The sequence below is a fragment of the Vulpes vulpes genome, chromosome 12, assembly GCF_048418805.1.
Source record: "Vulpes vulpes isolate BD-2025 chromosome 12, VulVul3, whole genome shotgun sequence".
In the NCBI taxonomy this organism is placed as follows: Eukaryota; Metazoa; Chordata; class Mammalia; order Carnivora; family Canidae; genus Vulpes; species Vulpes vulpes.
This window is the reverse complement of record NC_132791.1, coordinates 57,321,817-57,348,449: the sequence shown is the minus strand read 5'-3', so window position 1 is coordinate 57,348,449 and position 26,633 is coordinate 57,321,817. Positions and strand designations below refer to the sequence as shown.

General features: G+C 35.0%; 1 protein-coding gene across 2 annotated transcripts in view; it reads left to right on the top strand.

Annotated features, from left to right (window-relative positions):
* Positions 1–26,633, top strand: part of SLC12A2 (solute carrier family 12 member 2) — a 111,046-nt gene that overhangs the window by 27,734 nt on the left and 56,679 nt on the right. For both annotated transcript variants that reach the window (XM_025994980.2, XM_072728646.1), the window contains exons 3-9: positions 897–972; positions 1,256–1,351; positions 19,230–19,369; positions 21,305–21,415; positions 23,247–23,355; positions 25,888–26,015; positions 26,112–26,196. In XM_025994980.2, the coding sequence (XP_025850765.2) occupies positions 897–972; positions 1,256–1,351; positions 19,230–19,369; positions 21,305–21,415; positions 23,247–23,355; positions 25,888–26,015; positions 26,112–26,196 (745 nt within the window). The remainder of the gene's footprint in view (positions 1–896; positions 973–1,255; positions 1,352–19,229; positions 19,370–21,304; positions 21,416–23,246; positions 23,356–25,887; positions 26,016–26,111; positions 26,197–26,633) is intronic.

The window sequence follows — 26,633 nt, the reverse complement described above, 5'->3', positions numbered from 1 at the left end:
TTAAGTTTCAGATTTAGTTCTGTTTTTCTGTGTTGGAATAGTCACTAAGGAACTGACTGGAGTAGACTGGTAGACTAAATGGCCTCCCATTGGAACTTTGGAGCACTTAATTAGTCATGTTGACATTTAGAGGAGAGGCAGAGGGAAAATCCCAATTCCAATAGTAATTACATTACTTAATCAATAGGGTAAATGTGAAGCTCCAGGTACTATTGTTTGCTTGTTTTTAGAATTTAGTATTCTAGAAGACTGTGTTCTATGTATAAGCATAATACACAAAAGTAAAAATAAATTGGGGAAACTCTCTCAAATAGTTAAAAGCTTTAAAGGATGGGTGAGGAGTACCTGGCTGGCTCAGTCAAAGGACTGTGCAACTCGATCTCAGGGTTTTGAGTTTGAGCCCCACAGTGGATTGAGGGTACTTAAATAAATAAATAAATAAATAAATAAATAAATAAATAAACTTAAAAAAAAAAGATGTGTGAACAAGTAGCATTTTGTTTTGACAGATAATTTGTAATACTTGAATCTTCTAAGGAAATCATAAAATAAGGATTTTATTAGAAAATAAGCAAAAATTTAACTTAGTTTGCATTGATACATAAGAACAGGAACTACTTTTTTAGGGTTGAAGTGTTAAAATATTTCTTTTACCTTGGTTAGTACCTTTTGCTGCTTCAGATAATTGTGATCTTGTGTTATACTTAAGTTAGATCACAGTTTAGCTCTCACTAAGTTCTTTTAAAAAGCTACTCCAAACAGAAGGATAAGAGATTTAAAATGACTTTCTGTATTTTAAATATATGTTGTCCTCCTTTTGGCTAGTTTTGCATTTACTGTTGTATTATGTTCCATCACTTGGCTTCATCTGTAACTTGTCCTTTTTTCGTATCTAGGTACGTTGTATGTTAAACATTTGGGGTGTGATGCTCTTCATTAGATTGTCATGGATTGTGGGTCAAGCTGGAATAGGTAAGTGAAGTTACATACTGCTTGCTTCATTTGAGAATGAAAAAGGAAAGTAGCCGTGTGCCCTTCTAGGCTGTGAACCTCATAAATTGTGAACAATTTGTTTTCTGGTTGGTATCAGATTATTGTCCTAATGTTACTTTTTTCATAATTTTGATTTGTTCTAAAATGGGATAAAAATAAGATAATTATTAAATATAATGCAAATTTTGTGTACTAACCAGTTCTAGATGAGGCAGGTTGAAATAAATAGAAGTATTCTCATCTCATTTCTTTTTCCCTAAAGGTCTCTCGGTTGTTGTAATTATAATGGCCACTGTTGTGACAACTATCACAGGATTGTCTACTTCAGCAATAGCTACTAATGGATTTGTACGTGGAGGTAAATTCAGTATTTTTATATCATTGTCACCAGATTACAGTTAATAAATAAATTGAGATTTAAATTTTAAATTATTTTTATCTTAAAAAAAGCAACATAAGCCTATAAAGGTGAGAGAGTTGCTGCTAAGCGCTTTCAACCTGGCGTATTTGAAAATAGAATTTAATTTTGGCCCATACACAAACATGTATGCTTTAAACTACTTAGTATATTCATTGTATTTGGTAGCAAGAATGGAACTTCTGACTAGGTTTCTTCTCAGTTGGGTTGTCCCTTACCTCCTCCTTGGTTACAGGCCTTGGATCAGTAGCATGCATCCTGTATATAGTCAGTATTATATAGGTGTAACCTCATTCCTCCTCCTTTATGAAAACATAGGCAGAGTTCTTTTTCTGTGATCTGACAGCTTGTGTGAGTTCTACCTGGGAAAGCTATCAACTCTAGCTTTCTTTTTTGGGTGCCTTGGGGCCTCTTTCATTGGAGTCACAAGATCAGTCTTGTGAGATTTAACCCTCCCAGGGAGAGCACCCAGGAGACAGGAGAATGGCATTGGAACCCCTGTGAACAAAAAGAAAAGAAATACATTTTCTAAATCAATTCATCATTTAGCTGGAGTGAGGAGATCCCAAGAGAAAGGAAAGAAAATGGATTTTACCAGCTCCTGTACAGTTGTCATTGCAGATCAATTGAGAAGAGCATCTACCTGTAACATCTGCCTCACCTGTTTAACAGATCCGTATTTGACATTATAGATACATAATTCCTGTTTTGTCTCAGATATTTAGAGAACTAGATTGAGCCTTTCATTTTTCTTCATTGTCTTCATATTTCTTACATACCAGACTATCCAGATCACTATGGTCCTGGGGGAAACTGGTAGCAATATGACCATGCTGAGCGTGCATGACTGTTGACTGAAGTTGTATGTGTACATGAGTCTAGATTGAGCTATACTGGGGTGTAAGATGTGGATATGCCCCAAAGAGTTAATCAGACAACACAAAGAGATAATTTTTGTCTATGTACTAGGTGCCCTGTGCTTCATTTATTTCTGCTACTGTTGGGGAATGGAAGTGAAATGAGAAATGGACATGTTAGACCAGCAAATTATCAAAGTATTTCTCCTTATCTTCAGGCTTTCCAGTCTAGATTGTAATGGGGGCAGTGGGACATGAAGCTGCTGGTGGCATGAACCCCAGGGATTATTCTCCAAGTGAACACAAACTTAGGAGAAGCATAGATTTTCCTGCCTTGTGACTAAAAAAGCCATTTCATCTTTCAATACTACCGGTAGTTTTCATATATATTCTTAAACACATCTACTTCAGAGACTTTGACCACGTACTTTGAACCTTTGCTAGAAGGCATTCATTTTTCATTTGTCAGTTGGTGACTTTGGAAACCTGGCTAATCCTTTACAGACATTTGCAGTGAAAGTTTTTTGAAGATATTTTTTCAATGACAGTAAGCCCCTTTTGTCACCTCTTTATCTGCTTTATGGACTTGGACAGCCCTAAAGGGATTTATTTTGGTGTCATGAAAAAACAGCGTTTTCCACGTGTGAGAAAGTAGATACAGGTCTAAATCTGGCAAGAATATATTGCACCCTGTAGTCATGATTCTAAATTGAAACTATTGGTGTGACTTACACATTTTATACCAAAAGTGCATGTTGCTTAGTTCTGTACACAAAAATTATGTATAACATGATCATCCCAGTAGCAGTGAGCCCCTCTAGTGCTCGCGTGGTATATATTCATTCAGAGGAGCCAAGGGACCTTGGAGAAATGATTGGTTCCAGATCTGGGCTGGAAGTGTAGAAGAGCCTAAACATCTTTTCACATTGAAAAGTAAAGAAGGTAGGATAAAGACTACTAGTTTAAGGTAAAAAGGACCAGGATCCAACTTGAAGATGTTGATGCTGAGTTAAGTTTGGATAATTTGAACAGCAATACTACTACTCCTAAGTGATTTGAATGAAGACATAATGTAAAATCCTTCTTAAGTTCATAAACACCACAAAAAAATCTTTATTTTTTACCTTTGAAGAATGCTAGGGAACTAATTTGTTAAGAGAATCAATAAATAAACGTAAAGAAATCTCATGTTGAATAAAGTTTTCCTGGATGAAAGTTTTTTTTACCTAAACTCAGTGTGACCAAGAAATTGATGAGATCTGTTCTTTGATAACTGTTGCACATAGCAAGAGAAGGAAAGAGAATTAAAACATTCCAACTTTGTAAGCTCAGTAAAAGTACCTGTGATGTATTGTTTCCGAAGAAATTAAATCTGAATTATATCATGCCTGTAGCTCCAGGAAGCATTTTATAGAATATCCAGAGGAGAAAAGAACTTATTAAATGACACTATATTATTAGAGAGAAGACAAACCATGAGAGACTCCTAACTCTGGGAAACAAAGGGTTGTAGAAGAGGAGATGGGTGGGGGGATAGGGTAACTGGGTGATGGGCATTAAGGAGGGCACATGATGAAATGAGCACTGGGTGTTACACTATATGTTAGCAAATTGAATTTAAATGAAATTTTAAAAAATGCGTTACACTACAGCATGCTGGCAGCACATGCCAGACTAGGAATCTCTATGGAACAAGGAATTTTTTTTTCTTCCTTAAATTATCTCTATACCCGATGTGAGGCTCAAACCCACAGCCCTAAGATCCAGAGTTGTGTGCTTCACCAACCATGCCACCCCAGGAATCCTTCCTTGTTCAATGTAATTTTCCAAGGAGGAGGAAGAGTGGGACTTGAGGTTTAAAACAGACTGGAAGAGACTCATATAGGTGTGAATTTGCCATTCGTAACAGTAAATTCCTTTTGTCTTTAAGTGGGATGGGACCAAGAATGTCAGATTTGGATCTCCTCTATCCCAGTCACTGAGGACTTGATTTTTACTTGTTTTCTTAAAATGTTTACATGATGAAGAGAGGAGTAAAGGTAGAAAAATCTACAGGGTCAGGGTTCCAAAGGCTTAGATTGGAGAAATGGAGGGATAACATGAGAATAGTGAGGTCTGGAGACCCATCTCAATTTTCTATGAACTGGAGGTTGATTATTAACAGAATTAATAAATATTTTACCTAAAAGTTGTGGTTGGTCTGTATAGTAATTTCAATTTATAGAGCTCCTTTTGAACTTGCCTAGCTATCTTATTAATATAAAGACTGTTTTGAGGTTGTGTTCAACTGTTGATGTTGATTTTTAATCATAACATTTATTTATATTTTATTAATATTGAATAATATTTTATTCTCAGTTTATAGGGTATGTTTTTAGTTCTTTGGCAGTAAGTGAAATACATACTTTTCTTAGCACTGTGTGCTTTTTACCAAGTAATCATAACATTGGCTTTAACAGTACATTTTAGAAATTAAACAGCAATCTAGAAAAGTATAGTCATTTTTTAAAATATGAAGTGACTGCTAGTTTGTAAACAAATATAATAATGTCCAATTATGAAGTCTAGGATAAAAATAATATGGCAATGTTCAAAATTTCTAAAAAAATCAAAACTTAGAAGATAAAAGATGGGTAGTTTCAGGCTTGATTAGTTTTTAGGAAGGATTTGAGGGTGCTAAAATAGAGAATCTTGTCCTCAGTTCTCTGCTTGTGCAGAATAAGAATAGCAGTACCAAGTAACTTGGGCAGGTACCTCTTCACCTCTTCTCTGCCACAGTCCCTGGCCTAACAGACAGATACATTCTACAGATGATTGTAGCCTGCAAGGAGCCCAGAGCTCTTAACTATTTTGCAAAACCTTATATGAGAGCTGCATTTTACGTGTGGGCCACATGCAGCAGGTTCTCGAAGAGAGTGCTGGCCAGCAGCCACTTCTACTTAGATTTGCATTTTCTAGATGTCACAGATCAGAGTTCTTCCATCCTCTTTCATAAATGAGTCTTATGAATATGGACTCATTTATAAAATAGTAAATACTGTGTTTTTGAATCATGTTTTATTATATACGCTGAGCATTAGGTTCAGTATACTTTCAAATAAAAATCCATGTTGTTCTGAAATGTAAAATTAATATAAACCTGCCTATTCCATAATGGAAACGAAATTTTATCTTGTATTTCAGTCATTGGCAGATAATTGTTGAGCTCTTTGTGACAGGCACTGGGTTTGTAACAATGAAAGACAAGATCCTATTTTCTTGGAGCCCTGTTCAGATAATAGTGGCAATTATTTTTTGAAATCTAACTGTGAGGCGTGATACATGAAACTTAACTGCTAGGAATGATAATGTAGTTTTGCCATAGATTACCTATGGCATTTCATGCAACATTGTTGTTAATCAGAGGTATAATTTGTATGGATGAGGAGAACAAAAATGAAACAATTATACTTGTTTTTTCAACAAATTTAAATTTCATGCAGATTTTACTGGTGAATCTTTTTTAAGATTCTGTAGTATGTCAGATTTGTGTTTATATACTCCTATCTTTTTCATTTCTCTGAAATAATTGAACACCTCCTCATTTCTCTAGGTAAAATTAAACATTGAAAGTAATACTAATAACATTTTTTGCATGGATTGTAAGTGACAAAGTGCTTTCTGTATTGGTAAAATCAGATTATCATTTGTCAGATTTTTTTTTTAGTCCATTATATAACTGTTCTTCCTGTCATCACCAAACAAGGAGTTGTAACAGAATTAAACTCCATAGTTCTTCCCTTTTATTGCTAATTTATTTCAAATTACAACTTTCTATATCAGTAAAATGTCTGAAAAAGCTGTAATAAGCAGTTCTGTAACAGCTATATTTTGAAGTTTTATTAGACTTAAGCATAATATTGTGTTTTCGGTTTAGTTAAAAAAACAAAAACAAAAACAAAAAAACACTACTTATAAGCCACAAGTAGTCCAAATGTGAATCTGGCAAGCAATTGTAAATACTTGTAAATAGTTTTCTCTTCGACTCATTTGGTGGCATTTCAATTTTGCCAGTCTTTAATGATTAAAAATACTTTAACTTGGTTCCGAAATTGTCTGCCTCTAAATTAGGGCTATATACCCTGATTCTTCAAGATTAACTAATTCAAGTGACCAGTCACAGTGATAATACAGCACCTAGTCCTAGTTTGAAGATTTCATGTTGCTTGACACATTTTTTTCTCTACTTGACCTAATGATGGCAACAGAATAGAGGAAATTTGCCCAATGTTAAGAGGCAAACAAACTATTGTATATTGGTAAACAGGGTATTAGAATGTATTTCCTAGAACGATAAACAAGATGGATATAGGATCCATTTGGATCTCTTAAAACTCTGTTGTATGGTTATAGAAAATGGTTCCTTGGAATTTTACATAAGGTAGCTTTGGATAAACTATTCAATGAGTGTATAGAAGTAGGTAGTTTACTGCTGTAAGAACTCTGGTGTATTTTCTAATCATATTATAGGAACTCTGAGTAGCAATTGTTAGTTTATTTTCTCATTGATAATGTTATATTTTTGTTATTTTCACCTTTTGATTTGTTTCTTCCTTGATACACCAACAAAACCTTTATTTTACACAATTTCCACAGATACTGTAAAATACATAGATGATTCATTTTACATATATTGATCTTTTCATCCATGGGAAATACAGGATGTCTGGTCACAAACTTTTCATTTTCCTCTGTTTTTTGGGTAACAACTTTTTGAAGTTTTTTATTAGTTAGAAATTTCGAATTTTTTAAGTGTAGTTGACCCATAGTGTTACCATTAGTTTCAGATACAACTTTGTGATTTGACAAGTTGATATATTATGCTACGTTCGTAAGTGTATAGGTACCATCTGTCCCATTACATCCCTGTTACAGTACCATTGGCTATATTCCTTATGTTGTGCCTTTTATTCCTGTGACTTAGTCTTTCAGTAACTGGAATCCTTTATCTTCTTTTCCCCTTCATCCACTTTGTTCAACGTCCAAGTCCCCTCCCCTTTGGCAACCATCAGTTTGTTATCTGTATTTATAGGTCTGACTCTGCTCTTTATTTGCTTTTTCATCTGAGGGTTTTTTTTTTTTTTTCAGATTCCACCTTTAAGAAGAATCAAAGTCTTTTTTGTCTTTTTCATTGTGCCTTATTTTACTTAGCATAATACTGCCTAGGTCCATCCATGTTGCCTCAAATGACACAGTCTCATGCTTTTTTATGGCTGTGTAATATTCCATCACACACACACACACACACACACACACCCTTATCTATTTGTCAATTGGTGGACACTTAGGTTCCTTCCATATTACTTCAACATAATATCTATGAAAATTCTGAGAGCATTTTTCACAGAAATAGGAAAAATGGTCATGGAACCATAAAAGACCCTGAATAGTCAAGCAGTCTTGAGAAGGAACAAAGCTGGAGGCATCATAGTTCCTGATTTCAAACCATGTTTCAAAGCTATAGTAATCAAAAGTATGGTGGTCGCATTAAAAGGTGCATAGACCTGTGGAATAGAATCAAGAACCCAGAAATAAACTTAGGTCTATACACTAATCTAGTATTTGACAAGGGAGCTCAAGAATACTGAATGTGAAAAGGATAATCTCTTCAGTAGGAAACTGGATATTCACGTACAAAAGAAATTAGACTCCTGTCATAGACCACTCATAAGAAATTAACTCCAAGTGGATTAAGGACTTAAATCTAAGACCTAAACCCATGAAATTCCTAGAACAAATTATAGGAGTGAAGCCCTATACTTTGGCCTCACTAGTGATTTTTTTGGATAGAACACCAAAAGCAGAAGAATGAAAGCAAAAATCAGCAAATGGGACTGTATCAAACTACAGTGCTTCTGCACTGCCCAAGAAACTGTGAGCAGAAGGAAAAGACAATCTACAGAATGGCAGAAAATAATTGCAAATCATATATCTGATGAGGGGTTAATACCCAAAATAGAGAAGGAATTACACCTCAATAGCAACAAACCAAATAATCTGATTAAAAAATGTACAAAAGACCTGTATGGACATTTCTCTAAAGAAAGAAGACAAGTTCATGAAAAGGTGGTCGACATCACTAATCATCATGGAAATGCAAATCAGAGCCACAATGAGTTGCCACCTTGTACCTGTTAGAATGGTTATTATCAAAAAGGCAAGAGATAATAAATGCCAGTGAGAATGTGAGAAAAGGGGACACTTGTGCACTATTGGGGATGAAAATTGGTACAGCCACCCTGGCAGACAATATGGAGGTTCTTCAAAAAACAGAACTACCATATGATCCAATAGTCCCACTTCCTTGGTATTTATTCAGAGGAAATGAAATCACTATTTGTTAGAGATGTTTGCACTTCTCTGTGCAATGTTTGTGTTCATTGCATTACTCATATAGCTAAGACATGGAAACAACTTAAGTGTTCACTGATGGATGAATAAAAAAAAAATCACACACACAAATATTTAGCCATTAAAAGGATGTGTTACCATTCGCAACAACATAGATGGACCTGAGGGCGCTATACTAAGTGGAATAAGTTAGAGAAAGGCAAATGCTATATAATCTTACATATATGTGGAATCTAAAAAAGCCAGACTGCTAGAAACAGAGTGTAGAAAGGTTGTTACCCAGGGTTGATAGGTAAGGGAAATGATGAGATGTTGACGAGACTTTCATTTATAAGAAGTAGTTATGGGGATCTAATATACAGCATGCAGACATCATGAGTATTGTATACTTGAAAATTCCTGGGAGTAGATCTGAAATGTTCTTATCATAAAACAACAAAAATGGAAATTCTGTGTGGTGAAGGATATATTAACCTTATTTTGGTAAACATTTTGCAACATGTACAGGTGCATGTTGCATTGTGTATCTGAATATCATATGTCAGTTATATCTCAGTAAAGCTGGAAAAATATTAGTTGACCCTACACTGGACACTCTGGTGGTCACCTTGTTAAATTTTTATTTTTAAAGATTTTATTTATTTATTTGAGAGAGGACCAGCAGAAGGGAGAGTCAGAGGGAGAGGGAGTGGGAGAAGCAAGCTTCCCACGTGGGAGTCAATCCCAGGACCCCGTGATCAAGATCTGAGCTGATGGCAGACACTTAACTGACAGCCACCCAAGCATCCCAAATTAACTTTTATTTTAACTGGAGTCCATTACCCTTTAAATTTCATTTTATGTGTTTTCCTACCTTATAGTTGGATCCATTTGTGTTCTAAATTGAATTACTTTCAAGCTACTCTTTGAAGGAAGTTCATTTTGGTAGAAAATGTGTGTCAGACTTTGATTTTGTTCAGAATTACTTACCCATACCTGGATCACATGTTGACTGATTTTTCAAGATCATATTGGACAATAAGATTTCTTGTGCAGTTTTTACCAAGGATGAGCAATAGTTATAATAAAAGAAGGTGAAATAGTTCAGAGGAAATTAACCTGGACTTGGACAGGTTTGTTGGTATTTCTAAATATCAAAACTTTTTTCACATTAATATGCAACATTTATTCCATGTTAGCAGATAAAAAGAGCTACGTATTGACTGGTAATTGAACCATGTGTATTTTTTTTCTTAGAGTTTTATTGAGATATAATTAAAATACAGCACTGAGTAAGTTTGAGATGTTACAGCAGAATGATTATACTTACATATATTGTAAATAAGTTGCCATAATAAGTTTAGATAACATCCATCATATCATGTAGATATAAGGGAAAAAGAAAAAAAACATGTTATTTTCCTTGTGAAGAGAACTTTTAAGAGCTGTGTGTGGTTTAAGAAATGTCTCTTTTGTGGCATAATTGGTAATGTGGCATCCAGAGTGCACGTTCAAAAGGATAGTAAGTACTGCTCCTCCCTTCCTGCCTAGCTGTGTGTGGGTTTTTGTGTATTTTATTTTGAAAGTCCCATTTAATTTGAGTTCAGTTCATTTGTTCTGAATATTCTTAATAGCTGTATCTGATAATCCTACTTTCTACAAAAATTGATTAGTAAATGGAGCTCTAATCAAAAATTGCTCCTGACCATGCACATTCGCACTGGTTAATTATGGGTTTTTCATTTTATTGTTCTTATTAGAAAAAACTAGGTGATCATTGATTAATGCTTGAAAACAAAAATTGGCAAGACAGAACTCACTAGAAAGTGAGCTGTCAAATCTACTGACTCCTGATTAAGAAACAGGATTTGGTTGATTTTTTTAATAAAATGTCTACTTAGCAAAAAACCTTTGTTACCCTTCCACCATTCATGAAGTTCTGTAATTTAGGTAATAGGCAAGGAAACGATTTTTAGTATTTTGCTCAAATTTAAAATAGAATTGTAATAAAACTTTATTTTTCCCAGGAGTTTCAGGTTAATTCTTAGAACAGTAAGAATAGTTAAAACAGTCATTTTAGTGTTGATTTTACTTGTAAGACTAATCAACACATCACATGGTCTTTTCGTGGTCACCTGTTACATAAAGTCACAATTTATCCAAATCTCTGTGTCCTCATGTAAAACGAAGAGTCAAGCCTGATGACCATTGACTTGCCTTATTGTGCTAGGATCCTGTGAGGTTACAACCTAAGAATCACAGAAGTAAATGGAGAGGGAGTGTGCTAGGTGGTGATGATGAATCTGGTCACAACTCTGTTCATTTTGCATATGTTCCATACTAATCCCCAACTTGGGTTGGGTTCTTTGTTTTTACAAAAAAAAAATTTTATATATATATATATATATATAGAGAGAGAGAGAGAGAGAGAGAGAGAGAGAGAATATGTTGGATTTCATTGCCTTTTTAAAAAAAGATTTATTTGGGAGAGAGACTCACCAGTAGACTACCTGCTGAGCATGGAGCCCACTGCAGGGCTCCCATCTCATGACCCTGAGATTGTGACCTCAGCCAAAATGAGTCAGATGCTTGGGGGATCCCTGGGTGGCTCAGCAGTTTGGCGCCTGCCTTCAGCCCAGGGCGTGATCCTGGAGTGTCAGGATCCAGTCCCGCTTTGGGCTCCCTGCATGGAACCTGCTTCTCCCTCCTCCTGTGTCTCTGCCTCTCTCTCTCTGTGTCTATCATAAATAATAAATAAATAAATATTTTTTTAAAAAAATCTTTAAAATAAATAAATAAATCTAAAAAAAAAGTCAGATGCTTAGTGGATTGATCTCCTAGACTCCCCGATTTAATTGCCTTTTAAGAAAAATTTCTCAAAGAAAAACCAAAGGAAAACCAGTTTAACACATAGTCCAGCTTAAAAGTAACTTGACTCCTTTCATTATATAAGCAGTGAGCTGATGAACTTGCTTAGGACCCATTTAATCTTCTCTTGAAGTCTAAAGCATGAAGATTTTTTTTTGCTATATATCATTTTGACTAGGGTAGTTTTTAAGTTTTAAAATGCTATTTTTTTTAATATTTTTAATTTATTTATTTATTCATGAGAGACATGTGTATTTGTACGAGATTTTTTGTACATTCTGAATATAGTTGATTGTCTAACATAAGTAGTGTGTGTTTCTTTCCCCAGTTTTTGACTTGACTCATCATTTTTATAATTTTCCTAATCCTGTCTTTCAGAGTGTCAAAGTTTGCCATTTTGATGAAATCCAGATTCTTGGGATTCCTTTTATTGTACTGGCCTGAAATTTTTCGTTTATCCCAAGATCATTAAGATATTCTTTTCTGTTTTTGTTTGGAATCTTTATAGTTTTAGCTTAGGTTTTTGACTGTCAATGGTCTCAAATTAACTTTTGTTTATTAGTGAGACAAAGGTTGTGGTTCTCTCCTCTCCCTTTCTCCCTTCTTAGATATCCACTTGGTCTATTACCATTTGTTCAAACAGCTAGCTTTTCTCTTTTGAATTAACTTTGATGCCCTTGTTGAAAAATCAATTATCTGTTTATTGTCTGAACTATATATTGTTCCATCGATAAGTTTGTTTCTCCCATTATGCCAATTACTATTGATTGTTTAATTCTATACTTTCTAAGTCTTCCAACTTTGTTCTTTTTCAACATTGTTTTGGCTCTTTTGGGTCCTTTGCATTTCTACCTAAATTTTTGAATTGGGCATACCAATTTCTACTAAACAGAACAAAAAAACCATAAAATCTTGATGGAGTTTGGTAATTCATTTTTTTTGGGAAGGATGGTAATGTTAACAATATAGAATCTTCCAGTTTATGAAAATGGTATATCTCTCCATTTATTTAGATCTTTTGTTTCTTACAGGAGTGTTTTTTTTATTTTTTAGTATAGGTGTTTTGCGTATTTTATCAAATTTATCCTTAAGAGTTTCGTGTTCTTTGGCTATAAATGGTATTTGTAAACTTTATTTTCCATGTTTTTGTTTCTTGTTTAGAGAAGTAAAATAGACTTTTGTATTTTGACACCATTACTGTCTGATCTTGATTAATACAAACAGACATGTCATCTGTGAATACACATGGCTTATACTTTTACTTGCCAATTTTTAGGATTTTTTTTAATAAATTTATTTTTTATTGGTGTTCAATTTACCAACATACAGAATAACACCCAGTGCTCATCCTGTCAAGTGCCCCCCCCCCAGTGCCCATCACCCATTCACTCCCACCCCCCGCCCTCCTCCCCTTCCACCACCCCTAGTTCGTTTCCCAGAGTTAGGAGTCTTTATGTTCTGTCTCCCTTTCTGATATTTCGCACACATTTCTTCTCCCTTCCCTTATATTCCCTGTCACTAGTATTTATATTCCCCAAATGAATGAAAGCATATAATGTTTGTCCTTCTCCGATTGACTTACTTCACTCAGCATAATACCCTCCAGTTCCATCCACGTTGGAGCAAATGGTGAGTATTTGTCATTTCTAGTGGCTGAGTAATATTCCATTGTATACATAAACCACATCTTCTTTATCCATTCATCTTTTGATGGACACCGAGGCTCCTTCCACAGTTTGGCTATTGTGGACATTGCTGCTAGAAACATCGGGGTGCAGGTGTCCCGGCGTTTCATTGCATCTGTATCTTTGGGGTAAATCCCCAACAGTGCAATTGCTGGGTCGTAGGACAGGTCTATTTTTAACTCTTTGAGGAACCTCCACACAGTTTTCCAGAGTGGCTGCACCAGTTCACATTCCCACCAACAGTGCAAGAGGGTTCCTCTTTCTCCGCAGCCTCTCCAACGTTTGTGGTTTCCTGCCTTGTTAATTTTCCCCATTCTCACTGATGTGAGGTGGTATCTCATTGTGGTTTCAATTTGTATTTCCCTGATGGCAAGTGATGCAGAGCATTTTCTCATGTGCATGTTGGCCATGTCTGTGTCTTCCTCTGTGAGATTTCTGTTCATGTCTTTTGCCCATTTCATGATTGGATTGTTTGTTTCTTTGCTGTTGAGTTTAATAAGTTCTTTATAGATCTTGGAAACTAGCCCTTTATCTGATATGTCATTTGCAAATGTCTTCTCCCATTCTGTAAGTTGTCTTTTAGTTTTGTTGACTGTATCCTTTGCTGTGCAAAAGCTTCTTATCTTGATGAAGTCCCAATAGTTCATTTTTGCTTTTGTTTCTTTTGCCTTCGTGGATGTATCTTGCAAGAAGTTACTGTGGCTGAGTTCAAAAAGGGTGTTGCCTGTGTTCTCCTCTAGGATTTTGATGGAATCTTGTCTCACATTTAGATCTTTCATCCATTTTGAGTTTATCTTTGTGTATGGTGAAAGAGAGTGGTCTAGTTTCATTCTTCTGCATGTGGATGTCCAATTTTCCCAGCAACATTTATTGAAGAGACTGTCTTTCTTCCAATGGATAGTCTTTCCTCCTTTATCGAATATTAGTTGACCATAAAGTTCAGGGTCCACTTCTGGGTTCTCTGTTCTGTTCCATTGATCTATGTGTCTGTTTTTGTGCCAGTACCACACTGTCTTGATGACCACAGCTTTGTAGTACAACCTGAAATCTGGCATTGTGATGCCCCCAGATATGGTTTTCTTTTTTAAAATTCCCCTGGCTATTCGGGGTCTTTTCTGATTCCACACAAATCTTAAAATAATTTGTTCTAACTCTCTGAAGAAAGTCCATGGTATTTTGATCGAGATTGCATTAAACGTGTAAATTGCCCTGGGTAACATTGACATTTTCACAATATTAATTCTGCCAATCCATGAGCATGGAATATTTTTCCATCTCTTTGTGTCTTCCTCAATTTCTTTCAGAAGTGTTCAATAGTTTTTAGAGTATAGATCCTTTACCTCTTTGGTTAGGTTTATTCCTAGGTATCTTATGCTTTTGGGTGCAATTGTAAAAGGGATTGACTCCTTAATTTCTCTTTCTTCAGTCTCATTGTTAGTGTATACAAATGCCACTGATTTCTGGGCAGTGATTTTGTATCCTGCCACGCCACCAAATTGCTATATGAGTTCTAGCAATCTTGGGGTGGAGACCTTTGGGTTTTCTAGGTTTTTTTTTTTTCTTTCTCTTTTTTTCGTTTGTTTAAAACATTTCAAATTAGTTTGAATTACCAGTACAGTGGTGAATAGAAATGATAAGAGTAAACACCTTGCCTTGTTTTCAGTCTTAGGTAGAATGAGTTCAATATATCACAACTAACAGGATTGTTAACTGCAGGGTTTTTGAAGATGTCACTGGTCAAATTGAGGAAGTTGTCGTTCTGAATTGTTTAAAATATTTATCCTGAATGGATATTGAATTTTGCCATGCTTTTCCCACATCTTCTGAAATGGTTTTATGGTTTTCCTCCCTTATTCTGTTGCTGTCACAAATTATAGGGTTTTCTGAATTCTAAAACAACCTGGCATTTGTGGGATAAACTGTTTGCTTAGATGTTATGTTTTCTGCTACATTTTATTTGTCTACATTTGTTAAGGATTTTTGAGTCTAGGATCATGAGGAATATTCATTGGAAATCTTTGTTTCTATACTTTTGTCGGATTTTGGTATCACGATTATGCTCATAAAAGTGATGTTGACCTTCATTTCCTCTGTTTTCTGGAAGAATCTGTGTAAAATTGATCTTTTCTCCTCCTTATCAGTGAAACTATGCTTGTAGTTTATTTTAAATGTGTATTTGTATTTGTATTTTTGTGTGGAGTTTTTTATTATAAATCTTAATCACTTAGCTATAGGATTATATTATTAATTTCCTGTTCTTACCACAGTTTGGGCATCCATTTCATCTGAGTTGCATATTCATTGCAATAAAATTACTATCTTACCTTTCAACTTCTTAATGACTGTAGGATTTATAATTATATGTCCCTTTTTTAATTAGTGATTTGTTACTTTATATTTTCTGTCTTGTCTCATTGTCTACCAGTTTTATTAATGTTTTTGTAAACAACTTTTGGCTTTGTTAATTTTCCTTCATTGTTTTATGTATCAGTGGCTTCTGTTATTTATTACTTTGTTTCTCTGATATTAGGGATCTTCCATACATTTAATTTAATTCTGTTGTGGTCAGTAATATCCACTGTATGATTTCATATTTTTGAAATTTAGTGACACTTATTTTATTGTCAATAATCCATGTTTAATCTTAGGCTCTTGGTTAACCTAGTCACGGTTTTGGTTATTGATGTGAAATTTAGGAAGAGCTATAGGGAAATATATCCCTAAATCAATATGTAATAAAAGTGGAATGTAAGTATCAGTACTTAGTACTCTCGTATCTGACTCATTTATGTCTTCTGTACTCAGGATTTGGGGTAGTTTATGGCCATTCCCCCATGAGGAATTTTTTTTTTTTCAATGTTAACTTCTGTGTTTGCTTGACAAGTAGATTTTTTTGAAAGAAAGTAGTTACTCTTGTCTGTTGATGCCTTTTAATCACTCCTAATTCTTTATCTGTCTCATCATCATTTTCGGTGATAACAAAAAGTCTGATTTTTGTCATGCATATTGTATGATAACAACTTCAGCCAGACCCTGAGTTTAAGCCCAGTTCTTCCCCTGCTGCCTGTATGACCCTGTTCAATTTACTTAATTTTTCTAAGCCTTCACTTTCTCATATATAAAATGGGAATGATAATAGTATTTAGCTAGAATTAAGTAAAATGTAATTTTTAACAAAACAAATTATAAATTGAAGATAAATACCTGCTTTATGCTTATTAGTAAAACCACCAGACCAGTCTGTCTGAGGAGTAGGTCTTTAATACTATCATTTGATGTTGATGAAAACAACAAAAAATAAATAAATAAAGGAAAACTACATTTAAAACTGGTTGCCTGTAGAAAGCAGGAGTGGAAGTGAAAGAAACAGGGCAGAGAGTATTTCCTTTTCATCGGGAGTAAAAGTGTAGTGAGATTAGCAGATACTCTCAGAGTATTCTTTATTACCCACACATTCTTTATTTTCTTGGAAAAAATACAAATCTTTGAAATATTAACAAAACTAGGTGTGAGGTTTTAAGGGTTAAGTATTTAAGTTGCAGAAGATTTAAATTGCCATTCTGAAATAGCAGAATTGGGCAGCCGGGTGGCTCTGTGGTTTAGCGCCACCTTCGGCCCAGGTTGTGATCCTGGATACCTGGGATCGAGTCCCGCGTTGGGCTCCCTGCATGGAGCTTGCTTCTTCCTCTGCCTGTGTCTCTGCCTCGCTCGCTCGCTTGCTCGCTCTGTGTCTCTCATGAATAAATGAAATCTTTAAAAAAAATTGTTTTGAAATGGCAGAATTTCCCTACTTATAATCATCATTCCTAAGGTGAATTTCCCCTTTCTATTATGTTTCACCAAATTAAAGCACCTTAAGATACATATTTTTTCTTCTTGGTAATAGATTTGAAATAAAAACTAGAAAGCACATCATGAATGAATTAGTTGCTTTTATAGGTCCTATTGGTGATGTTTCTCATTCTCAGGTTATTTTTTTTTTTTTACTATTAAGATTTTATTTATTTATTTGAGAGAGCACAAGCATGAGTGGGTAAAAGGGCAGAGAGTCCCCACTCAGCAGGGAACCCACAGCTCAGGACTCAATTCCAGGATGCTGAGATCATGACTAGAGCTGAAGTCAGGCCTAACTGCCTATACCACCCAGTTGCCCCTCCTTCTCAAGTTTATATTGTCAACTGTTGAAACACATGAGTAGTTGAATGATTCCAATTAACCTTTCATGGTGACCTTATTTTCTTATCTATGAAATCAGGATACATATGTAATTTATTGTTGATATTGGCATAAATGGAAAGTTTATTTTTTATATGTTTTTTAAAGATTTATTTATTCATTCATGAGAGACAGAGAGAGAGGCAGAGACACAGACAGAGGAAGAAGCAGGCTCTTCACAGGGAGCCCGATGCGGGACTTCATCCCAGATCCTGGGACCACGCACTAAGCAAAAGGCAGATACTCAACTGCTGAGCCACCCGGGCATCCCTAAATGAAATAGTTTATTTATTTATTTATTTTTTAAATGTTTTTTTTTTTTTAATTTTTTTTTTTTATTATTTATTTATGATAGTCACAGAGAGAGAGAGAGAGGCAGAGACACAGGCAGAGGGAGAAGCAGGCTCCATGCACCGGGAGCCCGATGTGGGATTCGATCCCGGGTCTCCAGGATCGCGCCCTGGGCCAAAGGCAGGCGCCGAACTGCTGCGCCACCCAGGGATCCCCCTTAAATGAAATAGTTTAAATCAATTTTGAGAACATATAGGATTTTGAGAACATATATGTTAAATATAGTCTTGATAATTAGATAATCCAAGGATTTTCCTTGTGATTAATTATAATGTAGTTTAATGTCTTATGCTAAAATCTTTGATGTAAAAAATTGTCCTCATATAAATCTATTAGAATTTTTTAGTGTTCAGAAATATTTCTCGGAAATTTTAAAGTAATTTCATCTGATTAAAAACCATAAGACCAATTATTACAAATGATTAGGTTGCATTTTTTTCTTTAGGCTCTCCAAGGTGGTAGAAATTATTAATTAGTAATATAAGGAAGTTTTGGGTGGATAGATTTAAAGTGTAGAATACTTTGAGAGAATTGATAGAATTAATTATAAAACCTTTTACAGGTGTTTTCAAAATGAAGTTTGCATACTTTATTGAGCAGTAGAATTTTTTGATGTGTTTGTTTTCATTATACTGAGAGAACAGGAGAAATGCTCAGCTGTTAAACGGCATTTTATTATACGGTCTTAATTAAACAGTTCATCAGTATCTGAAAAAAATGTATATAATTTCATATAACTAAATTATTATTAAAACTAAGTTTATTTATGACCTAGAGGCCAGAAATAAATTAGAAGTTTGGAAGAAAAAAAAAAAAGAAAAAACAAAAAGAAGTTTGGAAGAATTATTAGAGATTTCAACTAAGCATTAGATTGACTCAGAATCATAATACTGATTAATACTTAAGTTAGAAAAATACTTGTTTCATGATAGTTCATTTAATGTCCTTGTTGACTATGACATTTAGGCAGGATTTATTAAATATAAACTGTATTTACTTAGGATACCACCTTATGCTTGCTGTTCTTTGCAGTTTCTTAGGAAATTAAGTCTTATTATTCACATTACCAACAAATTACTGTACCAATATAAGTTACTGAAATCATCTCAAATATAACTTTAAAAGTTACATTAAGATTAAAAACACTACTTAGAAAACCATTAGGAAATGATATTGGTATTTATGAATATGAGCAGGAGGCTTTTGTTCATTCTAGTCTAAGCTTTAGAAGAGAAAATAGGGATTTAAAAAGCCAGATGATTTTATATTTGATATGGGCAGAATTCTCTGAGTGTTGAGAACTGTTAATGAATGAAGTGGGTTGTAAAGAATTCTTTTTGGATGTTTATTTCTGAAAATATGCTCACCCACTTGCTTATTAATTTAACTGCTATGCTTACTGGAGGCATGTGATTTCTGACTTTTAAAATCCTAACTTCAGTATTTTTGTTTTTTTTCCCCCCTTTCCTTTAGGAGGAGCATATTATTTAATATCTAGAAGTCTAGGGCCAGAATTTGGTGGTGCAATTGGACTGATCTTCGCTTTTGCCAATGCTGTTGCAGTTGCTATGTATGTGGTTGGATTTGCAGAAACTGTGGTGGAGTTGCTTAAGGTAATTTCCCTTTCTAAACATTTATTTCCCAAATCTTTATTGAGGGATTATGTGCCACTTCCCATATTAGATCCTAGGAAAGCAGTGATGGACACAAAATGTGTCCTTCAAAAAATTTAGTGTAGGAGACAATGTTGAGACATTGTCAGAAGTGGGGTCATGCATGTAGGAGACCTAGGCAACACAAAGGGTAATCACTCAACTTACTACCACCAGGAAAGGGGATCACAAAGAAGTGTGAGGAAAGGTTTTCCAAGAAAGGGATTCTAGGTGTTAGGCAAGTAGGAAAGGTAGGGTATGACATGAAGGGGATAGGGGAGAAAAGGGGAAAAAAGACCTGGAAAGGGTAGAGTACAGTGTGTTTTTAAAAAACATTCTGTAAATATTTCTCTATGATTGGAGCACAAAGAGGAGAGAGATTTAGGACTGACTGACGGTGGGGCGGGTGGGGGGGGAGGGTCAAATCAGGAAAGGTATTGTTTGCTGTTAAACTGTGGTCTTAATCTCAATTGTAGTGAGGGGCTGGGACATGATCAAATTGGGGCCTGAAGAAACACCTGATCACAGTATATATGGAGCATGGATCTGAGGAATCACAGGTGGAGAGGGAGACCATTTAGGAGGTTGTAGCTATCCTGGGAAAGGGATGGTGGCACACATTCAAACAATGCCTAGTGGAGCTGGAGACATGTGGGTGAACTGGAGAGATTTTTAAAATGTTAAATGAGTAGACTTGATGATTATTGGGATATGGGAAATTAGAGAAAGAGAAGGGAGGATTTCAGGTTTATATACAGATTTCTGAGTTGGAGGTTTTTTTTAAAGATTTTATTTATTTATTCATGAGAGACAGAGAGGCAGAGACATAGGCAGAGGGAGAAGCAGGCTCCCTACAGGGACCCCGGTATGGGGACTCCCGGGACTCCAAGATCACATCCTGAGCCAAAGGCAGACGCTCTACCACTGAGCCACCCAGGCATCCCTGAGTTGGAGGGTTAAATGAAGGGTAATGGCATTCACTGTGAAGTAGAAGCATAGGAGAGTTTAGTTTGGGATGTCTGATTTGAAGAACGATTGGTATATCCAAATAGAGTTGGCCAGGAAGTAGTTGATAATACTACTCTGGAGTTTAGAAGATAATTTGTTTGAAAAGAGTCATTGGAATATGTGTAGTTAAAGCAGTAGAAGTGAAATAGAATTCAGCATTATTAACTGAGAGGGACCTTGAAAGACACCTATGGTTGTTCATGTTAGGTTAGGTTGTAACTCTTTTCTTCTGTAGTCATATGCGGTCCGTTAAGAAGTATAAGATTTGAGAGGGACTGGCACTGGCATTGGCATTGACCTTATCTGTATAGGCCAAAGGGATGGGAAAAGCAAGGGCTTTGAGAAAGCAAGCAGTATAACTATTAAGAGTTAATACTCTTCCATTATTTAGTTTAGCATGTTTTTAATGTCACTGATATTAAACCACAAACATTTTTGCTTATAGAGCAGGAACAGTGGGTGTTTTTGGACAACTGCATGAAAGTGTATTCATCTCTTTTTCTTATGCAACTTAAAAGACCATTAAAAGCATGACTTTGCTAATCACAGTGATACAAAATACATTTCTTTAAAAAGTACTGTGAGTTCTGCTTAGGCACAGCATGATTTTTATTTGCTTGTTAGAAATTTCATTTTTGATTTATTGAGTCTGTATTAAGTGTAGCATTAATTTGATAATTTTTTTGATTTCTTGAGATTCTCGAATGGTGCCTCAATAGTACATACTTGTTACTTTTTCTTAGGTCTCCCTGTTCATTCCTTACATAGGCATTTATTCCACTTATTCATGTAAGAAGTTCTGATGTCTCTGAAGTGTTTCCAAAAGAATTAAAGACTTTATCTGAATAACTAATATTGTTCATTACATTTATAATTCTCTTTTTCTAGGAACATTCCATACTTATGATAGATGAAATCAATGATATCCGAATTATCGGAGCCATTACGGTGGTGATCCTTTTAGGTATCTCGGTAGCTGGAATGGAGTGGGAAGCGAAAGTAAGTAACGAACTCACTGGAATATATCTGTAAATATTTAACATATGAACTTTTAGAGCTTTTGTTTATGGACCACTCTAAAGTGTGGTAGTATTTTTAGATTTTGAAGATTCCTTAAGTGTTCATTTTCAGAGAAGTTTATGTATCAGACAAGGCAGAGAAAGGAATGTTTGGCAAAAACAGTGTAGCATCTACTTAAACACAGTACTTTCTAACTTTGGACTTCCTATCCCTTCTCACCTCCCTTCCTCCCTCCTCCCCTCTCTTAATCTTGTTTGAAGTTATTTAGAATCACTCAGGTCAATATGTTAGGTAGGCCAAATTAAGCTCTTGGCTTTGTAATTTATTTAAAAGTTCAACTTCAAAAATAAACGCAGGGACAATAAACTACCAAGTTAGTTCCCATGAGAGATTAGAGGCACTCATTTTGCTCCTTGTTGTTGAAGTCTCAGAAATCATGGCTACCAAAGCCCGGACCACTGTTTCTGGGAAAAGTTGCTGAAGTCACATGTTAACCTGTAGGCAGAGCACTTGCAATTATTTCTGTGTGTTTAAGAGAATGTTCCTTAATACACCTCTGCTTTCCTGACTAATGCATATCCATCCACAAGGATGCTGCTGAGGATCTCCAAGTCCCTTCTAGGTGTTTTCATGTTCCTTCTTATAAATCATGTAAGACCACATATTTCTGCTATATATGAGCTGTGATACTTACTAGGTCAGAAATTAGAAAAAATTGTAAAGAATAATATTCCCAAGGTTGTTTTTTAAGTCAAAAGTATATAATTAAATCATTTACTTATGTATTTAAGTAGCTGACTTTACTGAAAAGAATAGAATTTCATACTACCTGACATGATTAGCATTTAAGCAGTTTTTATTCCCATGGATGACACAGGTTTTTCATGAGTATCTATTTAACTTTATTGGGAGTTTGGGAGTGGAGAAGGAGAGGTGGGGGAAGGGGGCAAAATAGTGAATGTAGTCAAATGTATAAAATTGCAGTTATGAAATAAAGTCACAGGGATGTAATGTGCAGCATGGTGACTATAGTTAATAATGTATTGCATATCTGAAAGTTGTTTTTTTTTAAATGTAGGTCTTAAAATTCTCATCACAAGAAAAAACAATTCTTTAACTATGATCCTGGATATTAACTAGACTTGTATGATCATTTCACAATTACGTGTGTATAAATATTGTATCTGTTATGTGGTACAGTGGAAACTGATACATTGTTATATATCAGTTATATCCCATGAAAACAAAACAAAAAGAGTGATGGAGAGGAGATGGTAGTTCTAAAAGATTGTTCCTTCAAGTCCCATTGCTACTTAAATCCTCTTCCTGGATATTGTCTTCTTCTTTCTGTACTTTTTCTTCTTTTCTTCCTGTGGCTGTCAGACATTAAACGTTATGTTTGGACTCGGTATAAAACTTGTGTTCGTAGCAAATAGGTTTTCCATATCAATATTGTACTTACATTGGTGGAGGCAGTAATAATGATAAAGGATGAAAAACCTACAGTGTTATGGAATTTATATACTGCTTTATGATTTGTGGGATGGCATGCACATCTTTAATTCATTTCAGAAATATTTGCCATGATCCTACTTATGCTATCCATGTTTTGCCTCAATATATTGAACATTTTAGGATAGTTCTTTAAAGATTGTTCATGTAATTGAAGTTTATTGAGCACCTTCTTTGTGCTTAGCACTTTTTGAAGCAGTGGGGAAATGAGACAGAAATAAAATTATATGGTAGTGAAACTGAATCACTGTAGAGACATGAGAGATTTGATTTTGATTTTTCATGTTTAAAATTCCAGGCTCAGATTGTTCTTTTGGTGATTCTACTACTTGCTATTGCTGATTTCGTCATAGGAACATTTATCCCTTTGGACAGCAAGAAGCCCAAAGGTTTCTTTGGTTATAAATGTAAGTAAAAAAGATAGAATCTCTTTTTAAAGGTGCATATTATAGCATTCTGTTATTAAATAAATTTAGTACATTGCAGATGCTTTGTAATAGGATTGATTTTGGTGGAATGACATATTAATTGACAATCCAATTTCATATTGTCTCCTTTATATATGTGATGGTCAGAGTAAAGTACCATTTCTATTTACGTCATTTTCATTCTTAGCATCAAAATATGATAGAATATAGAAAAATCAGTGCTCCTGAGGAAAGGTGCGTTTGTTCTCTGTCATTTTGGGAATTTGTAACTGAAATGATGACTTTCCTCACATGCCTTTTTCATTCTTTTAGTTGTATTTCAACACAACAGTCTAAAAGTGCTTACGCTTATGAAGGAAATACTCATAGTATAATGGCAACTTCAACTTGTCTACAGTTTACATTATAAATTGTGAGGATTTTCCACAGTTTTCATCTTTGTGATTCTTTTCATTCTGCTTCCTATTGTCACCGCTGTCATCGGTGAAATTTACTTGTCATTTGTTATTTCCTTAAGTCTCTATCTGTATTTCCCCCACCATTGCCATGCTCCTATATCACCAAAGGATGAAATGAAGCAGGAAAGAACACTTGTGGTAGCATCAGAGAGGCTTCCCACTTAGGGGTAATATAGGGGTAATAGATGTGTCTTCAGTTGATAAAAACTCCTCAAAAAAACTCCTCATTTTGAAGCCCTAGAAGAAGAGGCTCAGTTGTGGTACTCCCTAGTTGTTTAGCCCAGAGCTTCTCATACAGATCTATGAAAAGACACAGAATGCATATCAGCGCACTTCTTCCTTCACAGTATCTTACTGGGGGGGGGGGGGGGGGGAAATCAACTGACCAACTGTGGATCTTAGAGACCTAGTTGGTGTACTTTCTGGTGTAAGCTTTCTAATCTGTTTGCTCACTGGTAACGTACCAGTCCTTAGGTCATTTGTGAGTAGCACTGGTTTGGCTTCTCTCAGACCCTAATTTAGTTGCATGCATAGTTTTCTCATAGGAATTGTTTCAAGATTTTTACTTTAACCAGTGACACCTATTATTTGTGCTTGCTAGTCCTGGATTGATAGTGTGATATCCGTTCTTATTACCAGTATCTGTGCTTACTTATAAACTGGCCTTTAAATTCCTGATTTTCTGGATTGGGGGAAGAGATGTCTACTACGCCTGCCAGCAGTGAAAGTTAGTAGCATCACTTAGATACATAGTTTTTTATATTTTATGCTTTCAAAAAATATATTTGTGACATTTCTTCTAATAAAAACTGATTTTTAAAAGACTTTATTTATTATGAGAGACACAGAGAGAGACAGGCGGAGACATAGGTAGAGAGAGAAGTAGGCTTGCTGCAGGGAGCCCAATGCAGGACTTGATCCTCAGACCCCGGAATCACGACCTGAGCCAATGGCAGACGCTCAACTGCTGAGCCACCCAGACGTTCCAAATAACTGATTTTTTACTTAATTTTTTTTATATTGTAAATTTGAACATTTCTTTTTGCAACTATATTTCTAAGTGAAATATTAATAATTATAGTGGAGGATTATTTCTAAAGTAATTATATATTTTGTTTGTGACTTCAGTTAATTTAAAAATAGCTGCAAATATCTGCTAAGCCACATTTTTCATTGCCTTTTTCTTTTTTCAGATCTTTGGCAACTTATGAAAGTATTACATTGATATCTAATAATATTGTCTAAGTAGCATATCTGGGTTTATCTTAGTCTGAAGTAACTAAATCTAAATATACTTTGGGATGTGACTTTTCTTTTTTAGTGGCTGATACCGTTTGCTGTCTTCTCATTTATTTTACTAAGGTAGTGAGATACCTAATTGCTCCAGTAGAAGACCTGGCACATGGTAGTTATTATTCAGATATTGGATTGATGGATGGACAAATAACAAATTGGTTGTTTCAGTGTCAGGGCCCATCAGGATAGATGGCAACAGTAGAACCAGCTGAAGCTTTCATCATTGTTAAAATGGAAAGGGACTTTACCTAGTTTGCCTAAGCTAAAAATGCTATGAAAGCCTGATGAATAATTCAGCATCAAAAATTAAGCAAGTCACTACGAGGAAATAGAGAAAGCTGTGTAGATAGAATATACGTTGGATGTAAGAAAAAAAATGGGTCCAGATTAGTATGATCTTTTTTTTTTTCTACCTCCTTTCTTACTTATTTCCTTGACTGACCCCAGACATTGAGAGTTTATCCACACGGTGATTGGCATTTGTACTAGTCATAATAATTAAGCTAGAGGTACTTGAAACATAATTAGTAAGGTATACAAAATACTAGGCATGACCCAGGTCAAATCATTTTTGTTTTAAACGTTTCCCTCATACAAATAAAGAGGAATGCCATGGTTCCATTAGAAGATAAGAATTTACCAGTTACTTGAAGTGAAGAAAACCTAGGGATCATATATACATAACACTTAGATGACATAAATTATAATGGTCTAATCTGCTATCCATTAATTGCCAAAGATATTTTGTTCTCCACAGCTGAAATATTTAATGAGAACTTTGGACCAGATTTTCGAGAGGAAGAGACTTTCTTTTCTGTATTTGCCATCTTTTTTCCTGCTGCAACTGGTATTCTTGCTGGAGCAAATATCTCAGGTGATCTTGCAGTAAGTATTAAAAGTATTGTATCAATTTTGTATGAGAAAGGGTATACATACATTTATTTTTAAAGGTAGACTTAAAATTTTTTTCTTGTCTTCTAGGATCCTCAGTCAGCCATACCCAAAGGAACACTCTTAGCCATTTTAATTACTACGGTGGTTTACATAGGAATTGCAGTATCTGTAGGTAAATAGCCTTGAATTTTTTTTACATGTTTCAAAAATTTCATGTTGTACATACTTTAAATATTTATTTCCATGATACTATATTTCTAACTTTTAATTTCAGAAATATTTCAATAAAAAGGTTAAGAGTTGCATGTTTTGTTTTAATTTTTTTTTTAAAGATTTTATTTATTTATTCATGAGAGACACACACAGAGAGAGAGGCAGAGACACAGGCAGAGGAAGAAGCAGGCTCCATGCAGGGAACCCGATGTGGGACTCGATCCCAGGACTCCAGGGTCAGGCCCTGGGCCGAAAGTAGGCACTAAACCGCTGAGCCATCCAGGGATCCCAAGTTGCATGTTTTAATTCAGAGTTTCAGTAAACTATTAGTGGTTTTATAGATACTACCTAAACCACCAGATGCTGTATTGTTTTTTTCTCTAGGATTTTTATTAA